Source organism: Gekko japonicus, unplaced genomic scaffold (genome assembly GCF_001447785.1).
Source record: "Gekko japonicus isolate JY-2015 unplaced genomic scaffold, Gekko_japonicus_V1.1 scaffold2538, whole genome shotgun sequence".
Taxonomy (NCBI): Eukaryota; Metazoa; Chordata; class Lepidosauria; order Squamata; family Gekkonidae; genus Gekko; species Gekko japonicus.
In genome coordinates, this window is record NW_015170966.1 from 53,381 (window position 1) to 67,304 (window position 13,924).

The following is a 13,924-nucleotide window of genomic DNA, read 5'->3' on the forward strand; positions in this document are numbered from 1 at the left end:
GGGAGAATATACACGCCACTCTTGCTTTATGTTTCCCCATTTGCTTTTGTTGAACAAAAAAGAGCTTCTGTGCCAAACGTGGACTGCTTTTTGTACACTCACTTGGAATTTGAAAATGGTCCACAATGATGCAGAACTTGAGAGGGACCCCTCTCTACCCAATAGGATACTTCCTCATGTGATAATTCTGACCACAAACCAACATCTGTTACAGTAGATCTATGTTTGGCATTATCTGCATCTGGAACACCTTGGACGTGGCCTATCTTACCAGGTGTGAACTGCAAAATCTATTTACATTATTTTCTTGTGGCTCTTTAGCCTCTCCCTGTCCAGTAAGTGACTCTTGAATTAGTTCTATATTTTCAGTTTCAGCCAGCATCATGCCCGCTTCCGCATAATCAGCTTGCTGTTCCACATCTTGCTTCGCTGTCTCTTTCAGGGAGGTTTTTGTTTGGTTGCATGCTAGTAGTTGGCTCAGGCTGGATAGCTTCACTGCTGGCTCTTGTTGCTTCAATGAGTGGTTGATGCACGAAAGCAGTGATTGGTCTTAACTCCATTACCATAGCATTTTCAAGTCTCTGTCTCTTGCGCTTGCTAGCACCACTTTCAAATCTTTTACTCAGGCTCACATTAGAATCTAAAAATAAAAAGTAAAATTAATCTTCAATTGGATAAACACATGGATCAGAGGTCCATCAGTGGCTATTGGCACAAGGTATAGATGGTTGCTGCTGAAAGGTTACAGAATTCAGTTTTCCACTGTGGCAAAACGGGCGTCCACCTCCAGCCCTGGGGGACTGAGTAGCCGGTTTGTGGCTTGTGAGCAGCTTCGCCTTCCCACCTCCTTGGTGGGCTTCTGTCACACTTCAGTAGCTGCCACCACTTACTGACTTCCCTTTACCTTTCTTGAGGGGCAGTGAGACCACTCTGGCTGACTCCTGGGGTTTGGAGATGAAAACCTCTAACTTTGGGTTTCTCCTGGAGGGTTGGCACCTGCACATTTTTGGGCTTTTTCCCTCCCATGACCCTTCTTAAGGCACTGGTAGTGGGCAGAGTGGGGTAGACTCCATGGGCAGAGCACCAGACTGGGGTTTTAAACAAAGAACAAAGATTTTATTAACTATTTACAAGTAACAGGATTTTAAACATAAAAGGCACTTTAAATCCAACACAGAAAGGAAAACACCACCGGGCACAAATAAAATAAGACAAAACACAGTTCCTTTGTCCCTGAACTGATTATACTTATTTTCTCTTGGGATGAGGTTCAGTTACTAACCTGCAGCCTGGCCTCCTTCCTTCTACAGGTAGTTCTGGATCCCTCTGAGGATCCCTTCCCACTGCTGCCTTCCCTGATCCCCAAGGCCTCTCTCTGCCTGTGGGCAATCTGCAGCAAGAGCCTCCTGGCCTCTCTGAGGGTTGCAAGACGACTCCCCCCTCCCAGGCTGGTTGGAGCATTTATATCTTCTGACTCCACCCCCTGGCTTTCCCACACTTTTTGGCCATAGAGGTATCTGGGATTTGTAGGCCTACCCCGGAGTTTTGCCTTACTTCCCAGGATAAGTGGCCATTTTAACTAAACTAAACAAGCACAACATCATTTTCCAATCTAAACATTTTCAAAAGTTTATAAACTCCCAAAATTGACAAAAGGATTCAAAATAATTTTCTCCAAGACACATACAATTAGGAGGCTTGAAAATGATGCAAAAACATAGGTTAATAATAAACTATGATTTCTCATCTAATAATTCCAGCAGCAGCAAACACCAGGCTCCCATCCAACAATCAATACTAGCCATTTAAAAGAGCCAACTGCCAAAAAATGTTAAATAAAATAAATATGTAAAACTTTGATTAGATTCTGCAATGGCTTTAGAACAATTAATCTACTATTAATGTATGAATGGATTTCTTGGCATGACAATCTTGGGTTTGCAATTTTGGGAGAGGGGAGACTGCCTGCTGGGGGGGGCATGGCTGTGGAGGCCCTCTAGATTTAGAGGCCCTAGGCTTCAGCCTACTTAGCCTATACATAAATCCGGCACTGCCTGAGATCATGTCCAGCAGTCATATGGTGTGTTGCTTTTCTGGGCTTCCTTATGAGCATCTGTGTCTGTCTCAGTTTCTTCTCCACCCGACTTTTGTCCCCTTCCACCAAGATATGTAAAAATATAAATACTGTACCTGGTTTGGATTAGGCAAAAGTTCTAGTTCATATGTCTCTTTGCTATAGTAATGCCTCATGCTTCTTTTTCTGTTTGAAGTGATTAATTGCTGCTTTTGGTTTCTCTGCTGATTTGTACATAGGTGAGCCAATCACAGGAACACCAGCAGTACATTACCTTTCTGCAGAAGCTACTGGGGCCCTTATTGGAAGCATACAGTTCTGCAGCCATTTTCATCCATAATTTCAGTGGTCCTGTCAGGGAATCTGAATACCTGCAAAAATTACACAAATACTTAATAACCAGGACTGAAAAAAATGTTGCAGTATATGGTGAGTCAGACAGCCTCATTGTCTAGAAAGCCTTATTCATATTTAAATGTTGACTTATCAGTTTCTAAATTTGACCAGAGATGTGTTCTTTTCTTCACTTTTCCTTTGTATTTACAGCTGAGAGTGCCACCTATTGCCTTGCAAAGAATGCAGTGAAAGTCTTCAAGGACATGGGGGTAAGGACTTCATTATATAGTGACTGAGTCTTTGAGAATTTTAATGTAAAAGCTAGGGTTGCCAAATCTTTTTTACCTGCTGGCGGGGGGCTCCTTCCCGGTGTCCTGGGTGTGCGGGCATGCTTTGCGCGTGCGCACCGCCCGGATGTAACGTCATGACGCCGGGCACGCTGGGGGCGGGGCCACAGCCATTTGAGGGGAAAACATAGACGTCACATCCGGGTGGCGCGCGTGCGGGGGTGGGGTTTCCCCCGGGGTCCGATTCCGCGGGGGGGAACCCCCCCCCCCGGGGGACTTGGCAACCCTAGTAAAAGCAAAGGTCTGAACCTTGTAAAAGGAAAATGGCTGCTCCGATATAAGGTCAAGTTATTAGTCCATATTATCTAAGTTATAGCGTAGAAGAGAAAGCATTGTGATTAACAGGTTATATTATGCTAGTTCTCACTTCAGCTCTAGACATGTTTGGAAGAATCAACTCTTGTGACAGAGACTCAAAAGAAATGCAACCAGGAAAAATAAAAATCTCTAAGATCTTAGCTGTAGTGGAGTTTTGGGGATCCATGATCAATCTGAACTTATCTCTGCTTTATTGCATTATGCATTATGCCCCCATGCCTTCTTGTCTGTTTATCATTGTCTCTGTTTTATTATAGAGGGGTGTGTGTGTGTATAGGGATATATATATATATATATATATATTTAAAGGTGTTTAATGTTGTTCCCTTTAATTTCTGTGAAGACTTAAAGTTGAATATGGCACAAATGTTTTACATGAAGAAATAAAAGTGAATTACCAAACAGAATTGAATTACATCACCCTTCACTTTCTTAGTCATATACTGAGACTTATCTGCTGTCATGGGTTTAACATATTACTTAATAACCTAATAGTCTTGATTTCTGTGACCTCTTACCTAAATTGTTATTCACTGCTTTAGTGCTCCATATTCATAGCATGATCACTGTCCCCTCACCAGCATACTCTAGCAACCGCTTTTGTACCAGACAGGCAAATTATCTTCCTTGTTACATACTCAGCTCTCACTGACAAAAACTGCCTACAGCAAACTTCCTTTCATTCTTCTAAGGAATTACTTTCCATTTACTAGGACTCTCTCCTGCCCTGTGGCAGTCTTAAAAAACAACAACAGTGATTGGGATTTCATGTATCATTTCACACATTTGTGATATCATATGATGCACTTCAGCCCCTGTAGTCTTACGTGTGCATAGAGGAATATTGCAAGAATCTGTTTTGTGTGCATGTATATCCCAATTGTGATGATATAGGCATTGTTTAGGGATAGGTACTAGCCCTCTGCATTGTTTAGGGATAGGTACAGCCCTCTGCATGTAAATGTTTGTGTGAGCCATTTCCCAAACCTCTTAGACTCACGCTACCATTTTGATCACCAGAAAACACTACTTGATCTTAGAGAAAAGTCTCTTGATGAGCCTGTGAATGTTAATCTGTATAGGATTCTCAGTCTTTGATACTCATCAGCTTTGGCTGGCTGGTGTCTTTCTCGCTCAAAAATCTTATGCCAGGTATTCCTGCTTCCAAAAGTGTTCAAGTTGTAGGTACATTCTATTAATAGTATATTAAGATTTCTAATATATTCTTGTGTCTCTTGTATAAAAGTATAAATAATAGACCTTACACACCATGCTGTTTTTTAAAAATGCTCTGAAGGACTTCCATCTTGGAAAAAAGCTTCTGTACTTAACTTTCAGATAATATTTAGTGTTTGTAAGGCATGCAATGTGCATTGATGCTTGCATAAATTATGGATTTTATACATGAGTTCACCTATTTGGCTTTCCCCATTGGCACAAATGGCAATGTGTACAATTTGTTCTTGAATATTTTTCAGCTGAACAGCTGGGTGCTTGTATTGGAGTAGAAATTCACATGATATCTGTACATTGCAGAATCCTTACAAGTCATAAAAGTTATTGTGGTCTAGATCTGTCAGCCCCTAAACTACATTCAAAAGTGGATGACACTTCTGAATGGAAGGAGCAGCCCAAGATAACACAGGAATTGACTTTGAGAATAAGAATGGTATTCAAGAGTCTGGATGACTTTGCAAATAAATATTGCTGCTAGAAGCTGACTGAAAGTTCTCTCATTTTCCTCTTAGGTGTTTAAGGAGACAAAGCAGAAGCAAGACTCTATTTTGGAACTAAGCAGCACTTTCCTACCTCACTGTCATCGACAGAAACTACTGGAATTCATTCTGGGTTTTGTTATCCTGTAGAACATATGTGTTTAATTCTGCCATTCACAAGATTGGCAGTCTTGGAGAATGTGACCCAAAACTTCAGAGCTTTTGCTGCTTCCATAGTATATACGGTGCCATTTTTGGTAAGGCCTTATCTGACCCAAGTCACTGGAAGACAAGTGCCTTCGTACATATGCATGCCTGGACCTATACAATTTGGTAACACAATTAACTACTTACAGATTTTGAATGCAAATAATAAGCCATGTTTGCAAAAAGAGAAATTGCTAGTTTTTACACGAACCTGTATCGAAATGTTACATTTTTACACTACGAAGTATTACATCAAGACTAATGACTGTGACAAATGCACAAATATTTACCAGCAATGTGTCATTAATACTGTAGTTTTGGGAATCATGGGAAAGATCAGCATATTGTGGGAAGTTTGCAAAAGTCTTGTCAGAAGGAGCAGCCCCTTCTATTAATGATGCAAAGAAAAGGTGTGAAAGAGAATTTAATGCAGTGAGCAAAAACTCAATGCTGTGTATCTTATTAATGATCAATTGAATAATAACAAATGGCCATACATAGTCCTACTACTGTGGCAGAATGAGAGTATTTTATTAAGGTCTTCTCCCAAGTGGGAACAGAGAAGTAATACATTAGTATATTAAACTCTTGGACCACTAGCATTTTTTTTTTATCAAAGTACTAAGATACTTGAAACCAACCTGTTTTTGGGTGCAAGTCAGTCAGTTTGCTGCTTCTTGGCCTTTCATTTTCTGAAGTGAATTACAGTTTAAGCTCTTTGTATTTAAACTGGAGTGTTGAACAATTTCATATGGGAATAAGCCACACTAATTTTGACTGATGTTAGGTGGGGGGGTCATTCTTTATTATAAAAATCTTGGAAGCACATGATACATTTATAACTAAATATGATATTTAGGATTGTTTTCAAACCACTAATACCTGGGCAATCCCATGGAAATCTGTCATTATTCCAGAGGATATGGTGTGTAGATTATACTGTGAAATCTGCAGGTTCGTACATATGATGTTAGCTGAAGCAATAAGCATGGCATTAGTTCTTAAGAAAAATGGAATATTTTTCCTTTTCTGCCTTATCAGTCAAACAAACGTTTAAACTGCTGCAGTTTAAAACTCTCAGTGTTTTCTTTTTCTTTCAGTTGGAGGTTGGAAAAAAATTTCATTTGAAAATTCATTTGACCTGTGTTTTTTAAGTAGTCAAAATTGCAAATGCATTGTGTATTCACTGCAGCACAGAACTCATGTACACAGTTTTAGTCTGTGTGTTTGATTCACAACTGTGTGTTTTATTCCATACTTGTTAAAGTAATATTTTTATAACTTCGTTTCTGGTTAAAAGTAATTAATGGGTTGCAGTGTTTGTCAGTATTCCCATGTAGCTCCCTGTAAGAGAAACTGCTGTGCATGTTTCCCTTCACTAAATAGGTGCTTTGAAAAGTTTTAAGATGAACTTCTGAACCAAAGTTGTATCATATCAGTGACAGCAGGAAGTGAACCTGAATTAATTAGTTTGCTCTAATTTCTAGCAGCTTAGCAGCTGATATGAATTCTCTTCCAATAAAGCCTGGTAGTGACTTACAGTAATTATATCTCATCCTTGCTAATGTGCACTATTTGTTAAATTTGAATGTATTCTCTTAATAGCAATGTGTAAAGATTGGCGATGGCTCTCATTTTAGGTCAAATAAATACGTGCTTGCAAATAAATAGCTTCTCTTTATCTTTGCAGATATTGGTAAGTGTTTAATGTATGTTAGAATGAAGAATGTGTATTTGAAAAAATGAAGCAAGCAATATATTACAGATGATGCTTAGCTAATTTTAATGAAAGCATTCTGTCTACTTTTAAAGAAAGGAGGGTCTGGGACTTAGTTGGGACACCAGCAAATAATTGCTAGTTTGTCACTAATGAAAATAATTTATTACTTTATTAAAATGTTCTGTGTCGCAGTGTGTATCAGTGCACTACTGAGTTGACGTTGATATGTGCAGTATATTGTAATTTCTGGATGTGAGAGGATGCTTTTAAATGTAAATTTTTGTAAATGAAGAGCCTTTGCATGTGCAGAAATGTCAAGCTTGGAATGTTGTGCAGGGGACAGGAAGAGGCATCCATCTGTGGCATGGCACTGTGTATGCATCTAGTTGTATGTGAGCTGCTTTTGCTTTTCTATTAAGGCAAAGCACAGAGCCCTACTACTGAACGGATTTTTGCCTTTCTGTGTTTGTTATTAAACTATCAGCATTTTCCCCTGATAGATGCAAGACAAGGTTGTAGTTTTCAGTTTTCCAAAAGATATGACTCCGCAACTTCTGGATCTAGAATAACACTATATATATATATAAACCTGATTTACTTATCCAAATAGTATAATGATGAACACTCCACTTACATGGCTGTGAACTGTGTTTCTTGGCTACTGTGTGGAAGTCTCCTGCCCCCTTCATCTTCTGGGAATGGAAAGCTTTGCTTACCAATCCCCATACCGGTGATTTCTTAAGGAAACACAGATATCCTGCCACAGTAACAGTTTTGAATAACAATTTATTCTGATATTTTTGTTCCTTAATGCTTCAGAAATTAACCCATTTGCCTGTTCATTTTTTAAAAGTATTAGCATGACTTTTTTGACAATGGATGGTGTGGAAAGAACTGCAAACACTGTAGCTGCTCTGTATCTCTACCTGTGAACTAAGGCACTGTCTTGAATAATGTTAACACATTTCTTTGACTATTTAGCATCTTCTGTATCTCTTGTAAGAAGCACAGAGCTGCACAGTAATTTTATATTAATAAACAATTTGAAATGCTTTTGTTCTAGTATGACTATGTTTTTAGAGAGCTTACAGTGTGAAGTTCACTTCTGCATCACTGCCTGAAAATTTTCTGTCTGAAGTACACTACCAGACCTTTATTGAGCAGGACTGTAGTGCTTCTTTGCTATAAGTGAAAAATCAGCTCAACCTTATTAAAGGACTAGGAATAAGGCCCGTTGTGGAAATAAATACAACGGGATCTAGAAAGAGGCTCTGGGGGAGTGCTCTGGCTTTGGGCAAACAGTGTCAATTTGCTGTGGTGACCTCAGCAGGGTATAATGACAGAGTCCACTGTTTTCTCCAGAGGAACTGATCTCTGCTACCTGAAGAGTAGTTGTAATTTTGAGTGATCTCTAGCCCTCACCTGGAGATTGGCAACAATTGTTACCCAGGAATTTGCCAGCCTGGAGTTGGCAACCCCATCTCCTTGCCAGCTAACCATCAACCTACCATTATCTGCCCCTTTGACTTCAGCTGACTTCTGCCCTCCCTTCTGCAGAGCAGTTGTAATTCTGAGTAGTCTCCAGCCCTCACCTGGAGATTGGCAACAATGGTTCCCCATGAGGGACTGACTGGTTTGGAGGGTGGCGTCTATGGCATTGTACCTGTCTGAGGTCCCACCCTTCCTCAAACCTCACCCTCTTCAGGCTCCATCCCTCAAATCTCCAGGAATTTCCCATCGGGAGTTGGCAACCCTATCAGGACTGGCCCCAATGTGTTTTCTCCCAAAGGCCAAAATAGGTGACAGCCAGGACCAAGCTTAGTTGCCTACCAACAGTCACTGAGGGGAATGTAGGGTTGCCAGCTGTAAGGAGGGAAATACCTGGAGATTTGGGGGTGGATCCTGTGGACGGCAGCATTGGGCGGGGGCAGCAGAAGGACTCAGCAGGTATAATGTCATAGGGTCTACCCTCCAAAGCAGCCATTTTCGCCAGGGGAACTGATCTCTGTCATCTGGAGATCAATTGTAACAGTGGGAGATCTCCAGGTCCCACCTGGAGATTGGCAACCCTAGGGGAAAGTCAGCTGCACAGCAGGGGGTTGAAGAGAATGGTTTGATGGCTGCTGGGCCAAGATTGGCAACAATAGTTCCCCAGGAGCCCCATCGTAAATGCACCAAACAATTCCTAAAGATTTTCCAAAACACTACTCTGTTTTGGGCTCCTGGGGAACTTTGAAGTAGCACCAAAGCTTTAAGATCTCTCCAGCTGTCACCTGGAGACTGGCAACAGCTTGTCTGGAGTGTGGGCAGCATGGCATTGTATCTGTCTGAGGTCCCCCTCTTCCTCCTCCTCCTCAGACCCCACCCTCAGCAGGCTTCATCCCTAAAATATCCTGGAAGTTTCCAACCTGGAGTTGGCAACCCTATGTCCTGGAGTTCGAACCTGGAGTTGGCAACCATCAGCCAACCTTTATCTGCCTGTCTGTCTTAAGTTTTACAACCCCCCACCCCACAGCCTCTGCCTAGGGAAAGGGCAGTCTTTCCCTGCAGTGGGAAACAAAGCAGTTGACATCATTCTCCTCTCCCCCGTATGATCCGCACAACTACCCTATGAGGTATGTTAAGGTTGAAAGTGTGTGAATGGTCCATAGTCCCCCAGCTTTTAAAACATGAACTTGGGACCTGCACACCATCTGTGGCAGTAATGGGGTGACTGCTGGCACCTTTTCCCATCATTTTTTGCCTTGAGGTATTCTGCTTGTGGTGTGATCTGTCTTCTTTGTGGTGTGGCGTGATTGTGTTATTGGGTTTGTTTCTTTTAAAGGGGAAGTGATGTGTTGTGAGTAAGGACATATGTTATCTCAGAATACAGTAGTTCCCATATGCAACTGAAAATTCCAACTGCCCTGCGGGGGGGGGGGAGTTTGAGGTGTGGAATGGAGTGAGGTCCAATCAGCTTCCATATGCAAATGACCTTGAAATGCTGGCCCAATCAGAGAAGAGAGGGCTGAAGCGGCCCAGCCGTAGAAGTCCCATCCCTGTGCTCAGTCTGCAGATGGTCCTCTCCTGTCAGAGGCCCAGAGCAGACTGAGCTGAACACACTGGCCGGGGCTGACGTGGGCGGGACTACACAAAGCAGCCAGTCAACCCAGCCAGCATCTTCTGACTGACAATTCAAGCTCCCAAACACTGTTGGTGTGCATTTGGAATGTTGGGCCCCACTATGCCTTTATATATAAGGGAGAGATAGACCCTGTTTTTTCATTTCTACAATTGTAGATTGCTTTATACTTTTCTGATGAGCAGTTAATCCATGTTTGCCAAATATAGATAACTAGCCTGCTACCTGTGCTTCGCTACAGTATTTAAGTTCCGTAAATCCAGTTATAATACTGATGATGTGAAATTTGAAATGTGACATTTGTTGTAGGAATTCTAACAGAGAAGATTGTAGTGTAAGAAATGAAGTGAGACATACATACTTTTCTCTCTCTCTACTGAAGGACCTCTCTCTAGACCACATTCGTGGTTCTGCCCTCAGGTGCTAGGATCACCAGGCTGCTTGATGAGCTCACTCTGGAGCAGGCCTCATAGAACTGTCCATTTAAGAAGCAGTCGTCTGTTAAGTCAACTCCTGCTACCTTCCACGAAAGTGATGGTCTCTCTACTTGGGTTCCTGGATTGTTTTGCTCATATGGATACTCTGTTGTTCTGAGCACCTCAGGGTGATCTTGCTGGTACTTGGCCTGTGCAGCTCAGTGCACTACAGGAATTGTTGTTCAGTCGCACAGTCGAGTCTGACTCTTCGCGACCCCATGGACCAGCTCCCACCAAGCCCTCCTGTCTTCCGCCGTCCTCTGGAGTTGGCTCAATTTCATGTTCGTTGCATCGATGACACTGTCTAACCATCTCATCCTTTGCCGTCCTCGTCTTCTTTGACCTCACTACAGGAGTACTATGTGTAAATGTCTTTGCCGCATTCCTAAGTTGCCTCCTCCTTGTAGCATTGGTGTATCTGGCTTGACGTTTGCCAGGAGCTTTCTTGGGGGCAGTAAGAGGTGAGAGATGTGATGGGGAGTTGATGTGAGGGAGTGGTGATGCGGTGGACATTTCTTCAGGTTCATGAGGGAGACACGCATCAAAATGGCTCCTAGAAATGTCCTTTACTATCTCCCCATAAACATTCATACCCTGGCCCTGTTCCTACACCTGACAGACACCGGCCTGTCTGGTGTTGGGGGGATTGTATTTAAAGGCATTGGGGAGGCTGGGCCAGCAGCAGTGCTAAGGCAATTCTGCTGAGCAAACCTCCCCGGTGGCTGTAAGCATTCCACCTCTCCTACACCTGACAGGTAGCTGCCTGTCCAGTGTGGGAGGGGGAGAGGGAGGAGTATTAGAAGCCACTGTGGAGGTGGGGCTGCACCTGACAGACCTGTTAGGTGTAGGAGGTGGGGGAGTGTGTTGGAAGCCATCAGAGAGGCTGGGCCAGCAGCTTTGCTTCACCTCACAGGTGGTTGGCCACTCCTGATTTCCTCACCTGTCATTAGCTCTCTGCAGTCCCCTGTAACTGCTGTGTTTTTTTAACCTCAGAACACTGAGCTCTGCAGCTGACCAATCAGAGAGTGGGGGGTGCAGACCTGCAGCTGCCTGGCAGCTGCATAGGAATCAATGGGGGGAGCACATCTTTCCCCTTTTGACCCACTTAGGGGGTCGAATTTCTAAAAATCCCTTCTTAGCAAGCACCTACGCCAGGGTAGCAAACGTCAGAAGACAGTGGGACCTGGTGTGATCTGGTACATGGGGTTGCGAAGAGTTGGACTCGACTGTGCGACTGAACAACACACCATGGTAGGAGTGCTCTCCCCGAATTTGGTGTCTCTAGGTCCAGTGGTTTGGCCTGGGAGTTGATTTTAGGGTGAGGGGACTTTCTTTTTTGTATATAGAGGAATCTCCTGCCATAATACTTAGACAGTCTAAGATTGCTGACCATTACAAGATGGCTTTGTCTTCTTTAATGTACCTTATGGCTCATAGATGTCTGTTGATAGATTCAGGTGGACACCCGTGTTGGTCTGAAGCAGCACAACAAAGTTCCGGTTCCAGTGGCACCTCTAAGACAGAAAGCTTTGTTCAAGTGTAAGCGTTCATGTGCATGGACATAAAAGCTTATACCTTGAATAAAACTTTGTTGGTCTTAACGGTGCCACTAGACTCAAAACTTTGTTCAGGTGTTTGTTGGTTCCTGAGTGGAAGACAAAAAGGTGAGTTTCTCCTTCCAAGTCATGCTCAGCTTCTTACTAATGAGTGGAAGGAAGATTGATTCCTAACAGAGGGAACTGAAAGGGGATTAACACGATTTAAGAATACAAGGCAACATTTCCAGGGGAAAAAAATCTCTGAAACAAATTTAGTAATATGGTGTAGAAGTCGGTGGTCTGCATTTGACTTGCTTTCCCTTAACACATTGTCAGTCTGGGACTGCTGTTTTGTAGCTTTGTTAATTTTGCAAATGCATGAAATTGCTGATAAAATATAAATAAATACATCTATACAAAAATATGGAACCATAATTCTGAATGGTTGAAAACTGTTGAAAGAGAACATAAGGATAAACTCTTGCCTGGCGTTTGCATAACCATATGAGACTGGTTTGCAACAATGTTTACTGCTTCTTTATTAGTCATTGAAGTGTTGAGGTTGGAGTCAACCAGCAAGAGAAATGGTTTTGCCTTGCAGTCTGGATTTGGAGAAAATCTGTCACGCTGTGTAGTGGCATAAGAGAAGAATTACTAAAATGTACAGATGGCATTCAAGTTTTAAAAAGTGAGTTCAAGTAGGAGAGAGCAGACAGAGATGGTCAGTGCAGATAACAATGCACAAACAGAAACAAATGGAATTAAGTTCTACTTGCTCAAGAGTTTAGCACTTTTCTCTCTCTGTTATAGTGCCCAGAAATTGATTGCACAACATCTTGTGCAAGTGGGCACACAATTGAGGATACAATAAATTGTACTTAGTACAAGTGGGCACCATGGTTTTTATTCTATTCTTATTTTTGCTCTTGTCAGAGCTCTAGTGCAAGCAGAAATTCTAACCCTTAGTCATAATGCCCAGTGAAGATAACCTCAATTTATTACCCCCATATTGGAATTGATATCGTATTATAACAAGCAAAACAAATCTTGGATAAATAAACAGCATTTGTCTTCCATAAAAATATTGCATGAGAATCAAATATGTTGGTCCCTCTGCTTGCTATGATGGCTGACAAAACCTACAACTGGGTGATTACTGCAGAAAGAGAAATTTGGTCACATGGAACTAATATTAAAATGCTTTCAAGCACAATTATTTTAAAAAACCTTACATCCCTGAGTAAAGGAGCAGATGAGATGTTAGCCATTTCCATGGGCTGCTTTAGATATTTTATTTTTAAAATGCCTTAGGGAAGATATAAGATTTGCATCTCTGTGTGGAGAGATGGCAATGCATGTTACAAGCTCAGCCAGAAATTCTGTGGACTCAAAATGTCCCTTGTGACTGACATATAGATCTTTCCTTCAAACTATTTTTGGAAGGTTCCTGCATTACATTACTATGTATCAGGTTCAGGTGAAAGAAACAAGATACCCTTTGAAGGCTGCCTTACGGGAAACCTAACGCCTACTTGGTGATCATAAATAAGGGGAAACTATGATTTTCCTTTTTATAAACGGGGGAGGGAAATCAACTTTTATCAACTTTGCTTTGGGAGCCTTTAGTTACATCGGGTGGCCAAACATACTTAACAAGAGCCACATAGAATGAACGTCAGATGTTTTGAGAGCCATAAGACATGAACAAATATTACACGTTTTTATTGAAAATTTTGCAAATCGGCTTTTTATTAACTATAATGAGACTGCCAAAAATAAATACAAAAGGGGTAAGAACAGATATTGATACTGATATTTATTTGTCCAATGATATTCATTGGTTTGCTAATGATATTTGTCTAAGGGGTGTGTGGAAAGAAAGAATGAAAGAGGTGGAAAGAAAGTACGAGAGAAACAAAGCAAATAGGTGGAGGGGGGGAGAAGGAAGAGAGAGAAAGGAAGGGAGAAAGACAGAAAAAGAGAAGGAAAGGTGGGGGTGCCTTTGAGAAATTTAAAGTTTCTCTGTTCAAGCCTACCCAGGGAGGGGAACACTGGCTGGGGAAGGGAAAACC

General features: G+C 41.9%; 1 protein-coding gene across 1 annotated transcript in view; it reads left to right on the plus strand.

The window, feature by feature from the left end:
• GPAM (glycerol-3-phosphate acyltransferase, mitochondrial) overlaps positions 1–5,910 on the plus strand; it is a 50,916-nt gene extending 45,006 nt beyond the window's left edge. The window contains exons 20-22 of the mRNA XM_015418934.1: positions 2,314–2,503; positions 2,621–2,679; positions 4,824–5,910. Of these exons, the coding sequence (XP_015274420.1) occupies positions 2,314–2,503; positions 2,621–2,679; positions 4,824–4,940 (366 nt within the window). The 3' untranslated portion in view covers positions 4,941–5,910. The remainder of the gene's footprint in view (positions 1–2,313; positions 2,504–2,620; positions 2,680–4,823) is intronic.
• The last annotated feature ends 8,014 nt before the right edge of the window (positions 5,911–13,924 follow it).